This window comes from Nerophis ophidion, linkage group LG15 (genome assembly GCF_033978795.1).
Source record: "Nerophis ophidion isolate RoL-2023_Sa linkage group LG15, RoL_Noph_v1.0, whole genome shotgun sequence".
Taxonomy (NCBI): domain Eukaryota; kingdom Metazoa; phylum Chordata; class Actinopteri; order Syngnathiformes; family Syngnathidae; genus Nerophis; species Nerophis ophidion.
Genome location: NC_084625.1, coordinates 48971139 through 48984640, shown reverse-complemented (window position 1 = coordinate 48984640; position 13502 = coordinate 48971139). Strand labels below are relative to the sequence as shown.

The following is a 13502-nucleotide window of genomic DNA, read 5'->3' as shown; positions in this document are numbered from 1 at the left end:
GGAACTAAGGACAGGAAACACTAAACACACCGAGGAGGAACACAGCACTGAGGGAACAAGACAGGAAGCTGACAAAATAAGAGCACTAGACAGGAACTAAGGACAGGGAATACTAAACACACCGAGGAGGAACACAGCGATCAGGGAACAAGACAGGAAGCTGACAAAACAAGAGCACTAGACAGGAACTAAGGACAGGGAATACTAAACACACTGAGGAGGAACACAGCACTCAGGGAACAAGACAGGAAGCCGACAAAACAAGAGCACTAGACAGGAACTAAGGACAGGGAATACTAAACACACCGAGGAGGAACACAGCGCTCAGGGAACAAGACAGGAAGCTGACAAAACAAGAGCACTAGACAGGAACTAAGGAAAGGGAATACTAAACACACCGAGGAGGAACACAGCACTCAGGGAACAAGACAGGAAGCTGACAAAACAAGAGCACTAGACAGGAACTAAGGACAGGAAATACTAAACACACCGAGGAGGAACACAACGATCAGGGAACAAGACAGGAAGCTGACAAAACAAGAGCACTGGACAGGAACTAAGGACAGGGAATACTAAACACACCGAGGAGGGACACAGCACTCAGGGAACAAGACAGGAAGCTGACAAAACAAGAGCACTAGACAGGAACTAAGGACAGGGAATACTAAACACACCGAGGAGGAACACAGCACTCAGGGAACAAGACAGGAAGCTGACAAAATAAGAGCACTAGACAGGAACTAAGGACAGGAAATACTAAACACACCGAGGAGGAACACAGCGATCAGGGAACAAGACAGGAGGCTGACAAAATAAGAGCACTAGACAGGAACTAAGGACAGGAAATAGTAAACACACTGAGGAGGAACACAGTCTATAAGTCGTCTCTTTTCATCGCATAATTCCACAGTATTCTGGACATCTGTGTTGCTGAATCTTTTGCAATTTGTTCAATGAATAATGGAGACGTCAAAGAAGAAAGCTGTAGGTGGGAAGCGGTGTATTGCGGCCGCCTTTAGCAACACAAACAGAGCCGGCGTTTCATTGTTTACGTTCCCGAAAGATGACGGTGAAGCTTTACTATGGAACAGAGCGGTCAAGCGAACATGGTTCCCGACCACATGTCAACCGGCAGGTTTCGGTGAGAAAATGGTGGTTAATAAGTCGGTTCTTACCGTAGACATGAGCGGAGAGCTTGCGTTGTTCCTCCTGCACCTGTCAAAGAGGCAGCTGCGGACTCTCTTGCCTCCACCCACCGGCCGCCCACCACCATGGAGGAAGCGTCAGCTTCCTTAGCCTCGTCGAGAAACGTGGCTTCCCTCAGAGACACTGGCGGTCACCACACCCGTAGTCACACCCCTCCGACTTCCAGGTTGTACAGGTACAACCATATAATCAATAAATCAATCAATCAATGTTTATTTATATAGCCCTAAATCACAAATGTCGACTACGACATCCTCGGAAGAACCCACAGAAGGGCAAGGAAAACTCACACCCAGTGGGCAGGGAGAATTCACATCCAGTGGGACGCCAGTGACAATGCTGACTATGAGAAACCTTGGAGAGGACCTCAAATGTGGGCAACCCCCACCCTCTATGGGACCGAAAGCAATGGATGTCGAGCGGGTCTAACATGATACTGTGAAAGTTCAATCCATAGTGGCTCCAACACAGCCGCGAGAGTTCAGTTCAAAGCGGATCCAAGACAGCAGCGAGAGTCCCGTCCACAGGAAACCATCCCAAGCGGAGGCGGATCAGCAGCGATACACAGGCGAGCGGTCCATCCTGGGTCTCGACTCTGGACAGCCAGTACTTCATCCATGGTCATCGGACCGGACCCCCTCCACAAGGGAGGAGGGGGACAGAGGAGAAAAAGAAAAGAAGCGGCAGATCAACTGGTCCAAAAAGGAGGTCTATTTAAAGGCTAGAGTATACAAATGAGTTTTAAGGTGAGACTTAAATGCTTCTAATCTCACTAAAACACTAGTAACACAATAAGCAGATGAGGGATTTTCCAGAATTATCCTAGTAAATGTGTCTAATAACATCTGAATCGCCCTGATGCTAGTTTTTCTTTTTCTTCTATCAATCAATCAATCAATCAATCAATGTTTACTTATATAGCCCTAAATCACTAGTGTCTCAAAGGGCTGCACAAACCACTACGACATCCTCGGTGGGCCCACATAAGGGCAAGGAAAACTCACACCCAGTGGGACGTCGGTGACAACGATGACTATGAGAACCTTGGAGAGGACGAAAGCAATGGATGTCGAGCGGGTCTAACATGATACTGTGAAAGTTCAATCCATATTGGATCCAACACAGTCGCGAGAGTCCAGTCCAAAGCGGATCCAACCGCAGCGAGAGTCCCGTTCACAGCGGAGCCAGCAGGAAACCATCCCAAATCGGAGGCGGATCAGCAGCGCAGAGATTCACTCTCACTTTCCTCATCCAGAAATCGTCCATTTTCGCTCGGATTAATGGGGAATATGTCGGTTTCTCGGTCCGAATCGCTCTCGCTGCTGGTGGCCATGTTCAGATGTGAGGAGCTCCACAACCCGGTACAGGCAAGGCTTTTTTATTAGCGACCAAAAGTTGCAAATTTTATCGTGGATGTTCTCTATTAAACCCTTTCAGCAAAAATATGGCAATATCACGAAATGATCAAGTATGACACATAGAATGGAGCTGCTATCCCCGTTTGAATAAGAAAATCGCATTTCAGTAGAACTTTAAATAAACCAGAGTCAGAGAAGGAACGCAATCCGCGAGAGATTAATTGTTGGCTTCTCCGGGAATGGAAATGTCGGACGCATGAAACGTCACACACGCCATTCTTTGCCGGGCCTTCCAGGACTTTGAAAAGCCCGACTTTGAGAAAGATAGCGAGAAGCTCTCATCTGAGTCCAGACACCGCCTTCTGAACAAGCCCAGATGGCAGATAAACAAATCTCATGTTGGCTTTCTCACTGGAAAAAAGGGTCTGAAGGAACATAATTCTGCCTCCGGGCTTCGGGAGTAATGGTGAACAAATGTTAGGAAACATGCTTTAAACTGATCATTCATTACAGTTACTTGTTACTTTATATTTTAATTACTAACTATTGATGTTTAGGGAAAGGAATTAATGCATTACCTTTTTTTACTTTTATATATGTTATGATTTGCAAATCTATGTTAGTCTGTGCATTGTTCTCCATTCCATTCCATTTTCTAATGCTTGTCCCTTTCGCATTCGGCTTTCCAGGAAAACCGGAAGTTGGTTCTGAACTAGGGAAAGGGCTAGTTTGAATGTTTAGGATGAGTGACATGTGTTGATTTTGGAATGGTGTGAATAGTTTGAAATATGTGGGGATTGTGCAACTTGGAAAAATGCCCCATTCCTCGTATGGATGTTGTTGACAGAATTCTGGGAATTCCTGGAATTTTGTTGAACTTGGAGGAATTATCATTGGAATTTCCAGGATGGTGGAATGTGTTGAAGGTGGAATGGTTGGAATAGGTTGAAAAATGTGGGAATTGTGAAACATGGAAAAATGCGGAAAAATGCCCCATTCCCTTTGTGGATATAGTTGCCAGAATTCTGGGAATTCCTGGAATTTTTTTGAACTTGGAAAACTTATCACTGGAATATGTTGAAGGTGGAATGGTTGGAATAGGTTGAAAAATGTGGGGATTGTGCAGACTTGGGAAAATTCCTGGAAATTCAGGTAAAGCCGGAATTATTTTGAAAATGGTAAAAAACTTGAATGGTCTGAATGAGTTGAAATGGTTAGTGTTGGAATTTTTCAAATTGGTCGAGAACTTTTTGAAGTAGTAACATTTTTAGTTAAGAAAGGGTATTAGACATTTCCAGGAATTTCAGGAAAACCAGGTATTTTTGTATTTAAAAACAAAACCTTTGTTTGTCCTGATTAAGAGCAATGTTTTGACGGTTGAAAAATGTGAAAGGAGTCGACCTAATTCTGGTAATTCCTGGAATTTTTTTAAACTCGGAGAAATTATCATTGGAATGTCCAGGATGGTGGAATGTGTTGAAGGTGGAATGGTTTGAATTTGTTGAAAAATTTGGAAATTGTGCAAATTGGAAAAATGCCCCATTCCTTGTATGGATGTTGTTGACAGAATTCTGGGAATTCCTGGAATTTTTTTTGAACTTGGAAAAATTATCATTGGAATGTCCAGGATGGTGGAATGTGTTGAAGGTGGAATGGTTTGAATTTGTTGAAAATGTTGGAAATTGTGCAATTTGGAAAAGTGCCCCATTCCTTGTATGGATGTTGTTGACAGAATTTTGGGATTTCCTGGAATTTTTTTGAACTCGGAAAAATTTTAATTGGAATGTCCAGGATGTTGGAATGTGTTGAAAGTGGAATGGTGTGAATAGTTTGAAAAATGTGGGAATTGTGCAACTTGGAAAAATGCCCCATTCCTTGTGTGGATGTAATTGACAGAATTCTGGGAATTCATGGAGTTTTTTTGAACTTGGAAAAATTATCATTGGAATGTCCAGGATGGTGGAATGTGTTGAAGGTGGAATGGTTTGAATTGGTTGAAAAATGTGGGAATTGTGCAACTTGAAAAATGCGGAAAAATGCCCCATTCCTTGTGTGGATGTAGTTGACAGAATTCTGGGAATTCCTGGAAGTTTTTTAAACTCAGAAAACTTCTCACTGGAATATGTTGAAGGTGGAATGGTTCTAATAGGTTGAAAAATGTGGGGATTGTGCAGACTTGGGAAAATTCCTGGAAATTCGGGTAAAGCCGGAATTATTATGAACATGGTAAAAAACTTGAATGGTCTGAATGAGTTGAAATGGTTAGTGTTGGAATTTTTCAAATTGGTCGAGAACTTTTTGAAGTAGTAACATTTTTATTTGAGAAAGAGTATTACGAATTTCCAGGAATTTCAGGAAAACCCGGTATTTTTCATATTTAAAAACAAACATTTTGTTTGTCCTGATTAAGAGGAATGTTTTGACAGTGAAAGGGTTGAAGTGGGTTGAAAAATGTGGATGTAGTCGACATAATGCTGGGAAATCCTGGAATTTTTATTTGAACTTGGAAAAATTATCATTGGAATGTCCAGGATGGTGGAATGTGTTGAAGGTGGAATGATTTGAATTCGTTGAAAAATGTGGAAATTGTGCAACTTGGAAAAATGCCCCATTCCTTGTGTGGATGTAGTTGACAGAATTCTGGGAATTCCTGGAATTTTTTGGAAGTTGAGAAAACTTATCATTGGAATATGTGGAAGGTGGAATGGTTTGAATAGGTTGAAAAATGTGGGGATTGTGCAACTTAGAATAATGCCCCTTTCCTTGTGTGGATGTAGTCGACAGAATTCTGGGAATTCCTGGAATTTTTTTGAACTTAGAAAACTTATCATTGGAATATGTTGAAGGTGGAATGGTTTGAATCGGTTGAAAAATGTGGGAATTGTGCAATTTGGAAAAATGCAGAAAAATGCCCCATTCCTTGTGTGGATGTTGTTGACAGAATTCTGGGAATTCCTGGAATTTTTTTGAACTTGGGGAAATTATCATTGGAATATGTTGAAGGTGGAATGGTTTGAATTCGTTGAAAAATGTGGGAATTGTGCAACTTGGAAAAATGCCCCATTCCTTGTGTGAATGTTGTTGACAGAATTCTGGGAATTCCTGGAATTTTTTTAACTTTGAGAAATTATCATTGGAATGTCCAGGATGGTGGAATGTGTTGACGCTGAAATGGTTTGAATTTGTTGAAAAATTTGGAAATTGTGCAATTTGGAAAAATGCCCCATTCCTTGTATGGATGTTGTTGACAGAATTCTGGGAATTCCTGGAATTTTTTTGAACTTGGAGAAATTATCATTGGAATGTCCAGGATGGTGGGATGTGTTGAAGGTGGAATGGTTTGAAGTCGTTGAAAAATGTGGTAATTGTGCAACTTGGAAAAATGCCCCATTCCTTGTATGGATGCTATTGACAGAATTCTGGGAATTCCTGGAATTTTTTTGAACTTGGAGAAATTATCATTGGAATGTCCAGGATGGTGGAATGTGTTGAAAGTGGAATGGTGTGAATAGTTTGAAAAATGTGGGGATTGTGCAACTTGGAAAAATGCCCCATTCTTTGTATGGATGTTGTTGACATAATTCTGGGAATTCCTGGAATTATTTTGAACTTGGAGGAATTATCATTGGAATGTCCAGGATGGTGGAATGTGTTGAAGGTGGAATGGTTTGAATCGGTTGAAAAATTTGGGAATTGTGCAACTTGGAAAAATGCCCCTGTCCTTGTGTGGATGTAGTTAACAGAATTCTGGGAATTCCTGGAATTTTTTTGAACTTGGAAACATTTTAATTGGAATGTCCACGATGGTGGAATGTGTTGAAAGTGGAATGTTTTGAATCGGTTGAAAAATGTGGGAATTGTGCAACTTGGAAAAATGCGGAAAAATGCCCCATTCCTTGTGTGGATGTAGTTGACAGAATTCTGGGAATTCCTGGAAGTTTTTTGAACTCAGAAAACTTATCACTGGAATATGTTGAAGGTGGAATGGTTCTAATAGGTTGAAAAATGTAGGGATTGTGCAGACTTGGGAAAATTCCTGGAAATTCGGGTAAAGCCGGAATTATTTTGAACACGGTAAAAAACTTGAATGGTCTGAATGAGTTGAAATGGTTAGTGTTGGAATTTTTCAAATTGGTCGAGAACTTTTTGAAGTAGTAAAAATTTTTTTTGAGAAAGAGTATCACGAATTACCAGCAATTTCAGGAAAACCCTGTATTTTACGTATTTAAAAACAAACATTTTGTTTGTCCTGATTAAGAGGAATGTTTTGACAGTGAAAGGGTTGAAGTGGGTTGAAAAATGTGGATGTAGTCGACATAATGCTGGGAAATCCTGGAATTTTTATTTGAACTTGGAAAAATTATCATTGGAATGTCCAGGATGGTGGAATGTGTTGAAGGTGGAATTATTTGAATTCGTTGAAAAATGTGGAAATTGTGCAACTTGGAAAAATGCCCCATTCCTTGTGTGGAAGTAGTCAACAGTATTCTGGGAATTCCTGGAATTTTTTGGAACTTGAGAAAACTTATCATTGGAATATGTGGAAGGTGGAATGGTTGGAATAGGTTGAAAAATGTGGGGATTATGCAATTGGTGAGTACAAAAATCTCCTTAAAAACTTGAGCCAAAGAACAACATTTGTTCTTAGGGACGGTTGCTGAATGGGGCCCAGTGACCCTCCAAAGACATTGACTGATCCAACACAACCCCACGGTTTCTGTGGCTGATTTTAACAGAAGCACCCAGAGCACCAAGGGAGTTCTTTGATCAGGGGGGGATATTTTTACGTAAAGGGTACGACTGTCGTAAGTACCACGCATAACCCCGGAATACGGCAATCCTAATATTTAAATGTTGCTTACTTTGGAAAGGCACCATGTATAAATCTATCTATGAATTGGTGAGTACAAAAATCTCCTTACAAACTTGAGCCAAAGAACAAAATTTGTTCTTAGGGACTGTTGCTGAATGGGGCCCAGTGACCCTCCAAAGACATTGACTGATCCAACACAACCCCACGGTTTCTGCGGCTGATTTTAACAGAAGCACCCAGAGCACCAAGGGAGTTCTTTGATCGGGGGGATATTTTTACGTAAAGGGTACGACTGTCGTAAGTACCACACATAACCTCGGAATCCGGCAATCCTAATCCTTAAATGTTGCTTACTTTGGAAAGGCACCGTGTATAAATCTATCTATGAATTGGTGAGTACAAAAATCTCCTTACAAACTTGAGCCAAAGAAACAAAATTTGTTCTTAGGGACTGTTGCTGAATGGGGCCCAGTGACCCTCCAAAGACATTGCCTGATCCAACACAACCCCACGGTTTCTGCGGCTGATTTTAACAGAAGCACCCAGAGCACCACGGGAGTTCTTTGATCGGGGGGGATATTTTTACGTAAAGGGTACGACTGTCGTAAGTACCACGCATAACCTCAGAATCCGGCAATCCTAATGCTTAAATGTTGCTTACTTTGGAAAGGCACAGTGTATAAATCTATCCATGAATTGGTGAGTACAAAAATCTCCTTACAAACTTGAGCCAAAGAACAAAATTTGTTCTTAGGGAAAGTTGCTGAATGGGGCCCAGTGACCCTCCAAAGACATTGCCTGATCCAACACAACCCCACGGTTTCTGCGGCTGATTTTAACAGAAGCACCCAGAGCACCACGGGAGTTCTTTGATCGGGGGGGATATTTTTACGTAAAGGGTACGACTGTCGTAAGTACCACGCATAACCTCAGAATCCGGCAATCCTAATGCTTAAATGTTGCTTACTTTGGAAAGGCACCGTGTATAAATCTATCTATGAATTGGTGAGTACAAAAATCTCCTTACAAACTTGAGCCAAAGCACAACATTTGTTCTTAGGAACGGTTGCTGAATGGGGCCCAGTGACCCTCCAAAGACATTTACTGATCCAACACAACCCCACAGTTTCTGCGGCTGATTTTAACAGAAGCACCCAGAGCACCAAGGGAGTTCTTTGATCGGGGGGGGGATATTTTTACGTAAAGGGTACGACTGTCGTAAGTACCATGTATAACCCCGGAAACCGGCAATCCTAATGCTTAAATGTTGCTTACTTTGGAAAGGCGCCGTGTATAAATCTATCTATGAATTGGTGAGTACAAACATCTCCTTACAAACTTGAGCCAAAGAACAAAATTTGTTCTTAGGAAATGTTGCTGAATGGGGCCCAGTGACCCCCCCAAAGACACTGACTGATCCAACACAACCCCATGGTTTCTGCGGCTGATTTTAACAGAAGCACCCAGAGCACCAAGGGAGTTCTTTGATCGTGGGGGATATTTTTACGTAAAGGGTACGACTGTCGTAAGTACCACGCATAACCTCGGAATCCGGCAATCCTAATGCTTAAATGTTGCTTACTTTGGAAAGGCGCCGTGTATAAATCTATCTATGAATTGGTGAGTACAAAAATCTCCTTACAAACTTGAGCCAAAGAACAAAATTTGTTCTTAGGAACTGTTGCTGAATGGGGCCCAGTGACCCTCCAAAGACATTGACTGATCCAACACAACCCCACGGTTTCTGCAACTGCTTTTAACAGAAGCACCCAGAGCACCAAGGGGAGTTCTTTGATCGGGGGGAATATTTTTACGTAAAGTGTACGACTGTCTTAAGTACCACGTATAACCCCGGAAACCGGCAATCCTAATGCTTAAATGTTGCTTACTTTGGAAAGGCGCCGTGTATAAATCTATCTATGAATTGGTGAGTACAAAAATCTCCTTAAAAACTTCAGCCAAAGAACAACATTTGTTCTTAGGAACTGTTGCTGAATGGGGCCCAGTGACCCTCCAAAGACATTAACTGATCCAACACAACCCCACGGTTTCTGTGGCTGCTTTTAACAGAAGCACCCAGAGCACCTCGGGAGTTCTTTGATCGGGGGGAGGGCTGACATTTTTACGTAAAGGGTAGGACTGTCATAAGTACAACGCGTAACCCCGGAGTCCGGCAATCCTTATGCTTATATGTTGCTGACTTTGGAAAGGTGCCGTGTATAAATCACCAGACGTTCCTAGTCTGCAGTCAATAACGGTTCAATAAGTCCCCAGCTTGCTAATGACCAGAGCTGGGTTTTAGACAAACAAACAAGACCATGACGAGAAAGACATCTCTATAATACAAATCTCCTTCCGTTCACTAATTTCTGTGCTGTTGCTTTGACAACACAATGATCAATACAAAGCACTTTTTGCTTTTCAGTCCGAGTTCAGTGCTTTCCTCGCACGAAGTCCGGTCACACTGCAAAAACTGACATCTAAGTGGACATTTCTCACTTTTCTCCCCCACTTCCCGTGGGACTTTGCTAGGTGCGTTTTGGACATTTTGGGCAGCCCAGCCGACGGCGGGACTTGCACGGCCGGCGGCGAGACTGGTGGGACTCGTACCTGGGTAGATATTTTTTTTAACATTTTTGGGACTTTTGCCAACTTTCATCCCACCCACACCCTTCCCGTGGGACTTGACTAGGTGTGTTATGGACATTTTGGGCATCCCGGGACTTGTGGGACTCGAACCTGGGTAGGTATTTTGAACAATTTTGGGACTTTTGCCGACTTTTCCAAATTTTATCACATCCATCACCCTTCCCGTGGGACTCGGCTGGCTGTGTTATGAACATTTTGGGAAACCTGGGACATGCGCAGCCGGCGGCAGGACTTGTTGGATTCGAACCTGGGTAGGTATTTCAAACATTTTAGGGACTTTTGCCTACTTTTCTCACTTTTCTCCCCCACTTCCGGTGGCACTTTGCTAGGCGCGTTTTGGACTTCCGGGGCATCCTGGCCGGCGGCGGGACTTGCGGGCTGTCGGTGGGCCTTGTGGGACTCGAACTTGGATAGGTATTTTAAACATTTTTGGGAGTTTTGCAGTTTTCCAACTTTTGCCTACTTTTCTCACTTCTCTCCCCCACTTCAGGTGGGACTTTGCTGGGCGCGTTTTGGACTTCTGGGGCATCCCGGCCGGTGGCGGGACTTGCGGGCTGTCAGTGGGCCTTGTGGGACTGGAACCTGGGTAGATATTTAGAAATTTTTTGGGACTTTTGCCGACTTTTCCTACTTTTATCCCACCCACCCCCTTCCCGTGGGACTTGGCTGGGTGTGTTTTGGACATTTTGGGAAACCTGGGACATGCGCATCCGGCGGCAGGACTTGTTGGATTCGAACCTGGGTAGGTATTTCAAACATTTTAGGGACTTTTGCCTACTTTTCTCACTTTTCTCCCCCACTTCCGGTGGGACTTTGCTAGGCGCGTTTTGGACTTCCGGGGCATCCTGGCCGGCGGCAGGACTTGCGGGCTGTCGGTGGGCCTTGTGGGACTCGAACTTGGATAGGTATTTTAAACATTTTTGGGACTTTTGCCGACTTTTCCGACTTTTATCCCACGCACCCAATTCCCATGGGACTTGGCTGGGTGTGTTATGAACATTTTGGGCATCCCAGGACTTGAGGGACTCCAACCTGGGTAGGTATTTTTTAACATTTTTGGGACTTTTGCCAACTTTTCCAACTTTTATCCCACCCACACCCGTCCCGTGGGACTTGACTAGGAGTTTTATGGACATTTTGGGCATCCCGGGACTTGCGCGGCCGGTGGCAGGACTTGTGGGACTCGAACTTGGGTAGGTATTTTAAACATTTTTGGGAGTTTTGCAGTTTTCCAACTTTTGCCTACTTTTCTCACTTCTCTCCCCCACTTCCGGTGGGACTTTGCTGGGCGCGTTTTGGACTCCTGGGGCATCCCGGCCGGTGGCGGGACTTGCGGGCTGTCAGTGGGCCTTGTGGGACTGGAACCTGGGTAGATATTTAGAAATTTTTTGGGACTTTTGCCGACTTTTCCTACTTTTATCCCACCCACCCCCTTCCCGTGGGACTTGGCTGGGTGTGTTTTGGACATTTTGGGAAACCTGGGACATGCGCAGCCGGCGGCAGGACTTGTTGGATTCGAACCTGGGTAGGTATTTCAAACATTTTAGGGACTTTTGCCTACTTTTCTCACTTTTCTCCCCCACTTCCGGTGGGACTTGGCTGGGTGTGTTTTGGACATTTTGGGAAACCTAGGACATGCGCAGCCAGCGGCAGGACTTGTTGGATTCGAACCTGGGTAGGTATTTCAAACATTTTAGGGACTTTTGCCTACTTTTCTCACTTTTCTCCCCCACTTCCGGTGGGACTTTGCTAGGCGCGTTTTGGACTTCCGGGGCATCCTGGCCGGCGGCGGGACTTGCGGGCTGTCGGTGGGCCTTGTGGGACTGGAACTTGGATAGGTATTTTAAACATTTTTGGGACTTTTGCCGAATTTTCCAACTTTTATCCCACGCACCCAATTCCCATTGGACTTGGCTGGGTGTGTTATGAACATTTTGGGCATCCCAGGACTTGAGGGACTCGAACCTGGATCGGTATTTTTTAACATTTTTCTGGACTTTTGCCAACTTTTCCAACTTTTATCCCACCCACACCTTTCCCGTGGGACTTGACTAGGTGTTTTATGGAAATTTTGGGCATCCCGGGACTTGTGGGACTCGAATCTGGGTAGGTATTTTTTAACATTTTTGGGACTTTTGCCAACTTTTCCAACTTTTATCTCACCCACACCCTTCCCATGGGACTTGACTAGGTGTGTTATGGACATTTTGGGCATCCCGGGACTTTTGGGACTCGAACCTGGGTAGATATTTAGAAAAATGTTTTGACATTTGCCGACTTTTCCAACTTTTATCCCACCCACCCCCTTCCCGTGGGACTTGGCTGGGTGTGTTTTGGACATTTTGGGAAACCTGGGACATGCGCAGCCGGCGGCAGGACTTGTTGGATTCGAACCTGGGTAGGTATTTCAAACATTTTAGGGACTTTTGCCTACTTTTCTCACTTTTCTCCCCCACTTCCGGTGGGACTTTGCTAGGCGCGTTTTGGACTTCCGGGGCATCCTGGCCGGCGGCGGGACTTGCGGGCTGTCGGTGGGCCTTGTGGGACTCGAACTTGGATAGGTATTTTAAACATTTTTGGGACTTTTGCCGAATTTTCAAACTTTTATCCCACGCACCCAATTCCCATGGGACTTGGCTGGGTGTGTTATGAACATTTTGGGCATCCCAGGACTTGAGGGACTCGAACCTGGATAGGTATATTTTAACATTTTTGGGACTTTTGCCAACTTTTCCAACTTTTATCCCAACCACACCCTTCCCGTGGGACTTGACTAGGTGTTTTATGGACATTTTGGGCATCCCGGGACTTGTGGGACTCGTACCTGGGTAGGTATTTTTTAACATTTTTAGGACTTTTGCCAACTTTTCCAATTTTTATCCCACCCACACCCTTCCCGTGGGACTTGACTAGGTGTGTTATGGACATTTTGGGCATCCCGGGACTTATGGGACTCGAACCTGGGTAGATATTTAGAAAAATGTTTTGACATTTGCCGACTTTTCCAACTTTTATCCCACCCACCCCCTTCCCGTGGGACTTGGCTGGGTGTGTTTTGGACATTTTGGGAAACCTGGGACATGCGCAGCCGGCGGCAGGACTTGTTGGATTCAAACCTGGGTAGGTGTTTCAAACATTTTAGGGTCTTTTGCTTACTTTTCTCACTTTTCTCCCCCACTTCCGGTGGGACTTTGCTAGGCGCGTTTTGGACTTCCGGGGCATCCTGGCCGGCGGCGGGACTTGCGGGCTGTCGGTGGGCCTTGTGGGACTCGAACTTGGATAGGTATTTTAAACATTTTTGGGACTTTTGCCGAATTTTGCAACTTTTATCCCACACACCCAATTCCCATGGGACTTGGCTGGGTGTGTTATGAACATTTTGGGCATCCCAGGACTTGAGGGACTCGAACCTGGATAGGTATTTTTTAACATTTTTGGGACTTTTGCCAACTTTTCCAACTTTTATCCCACCCACA

The 13502-nt window shown here is 44.2% G+C and overlaps 1 protein-coding gene across 1 annotated transcript in view; it reads left to right on the top strand.

Moving 5' to 3' along the window:
* The window catches only part of LOC133569798 (uncharacterized), a 33387-nt gene extending 21523 nt beyond the window's left edge, over positions 1-11864 (top strand). The window contains exons 6-7 of the mRNA XM_061922421.1: positions 10517-10612; positions 11780-11864. Coding sequence (XP_061778405.1) covers positions 10517-10612; positions 11780-11864 — 181 coding nt within the window. The remainder of the gene's footprint in view (positions 1-10516; positions 10613-11779) is intronic.
* Positions 11865-13502: the final 1638 nt, after the last annotated feature.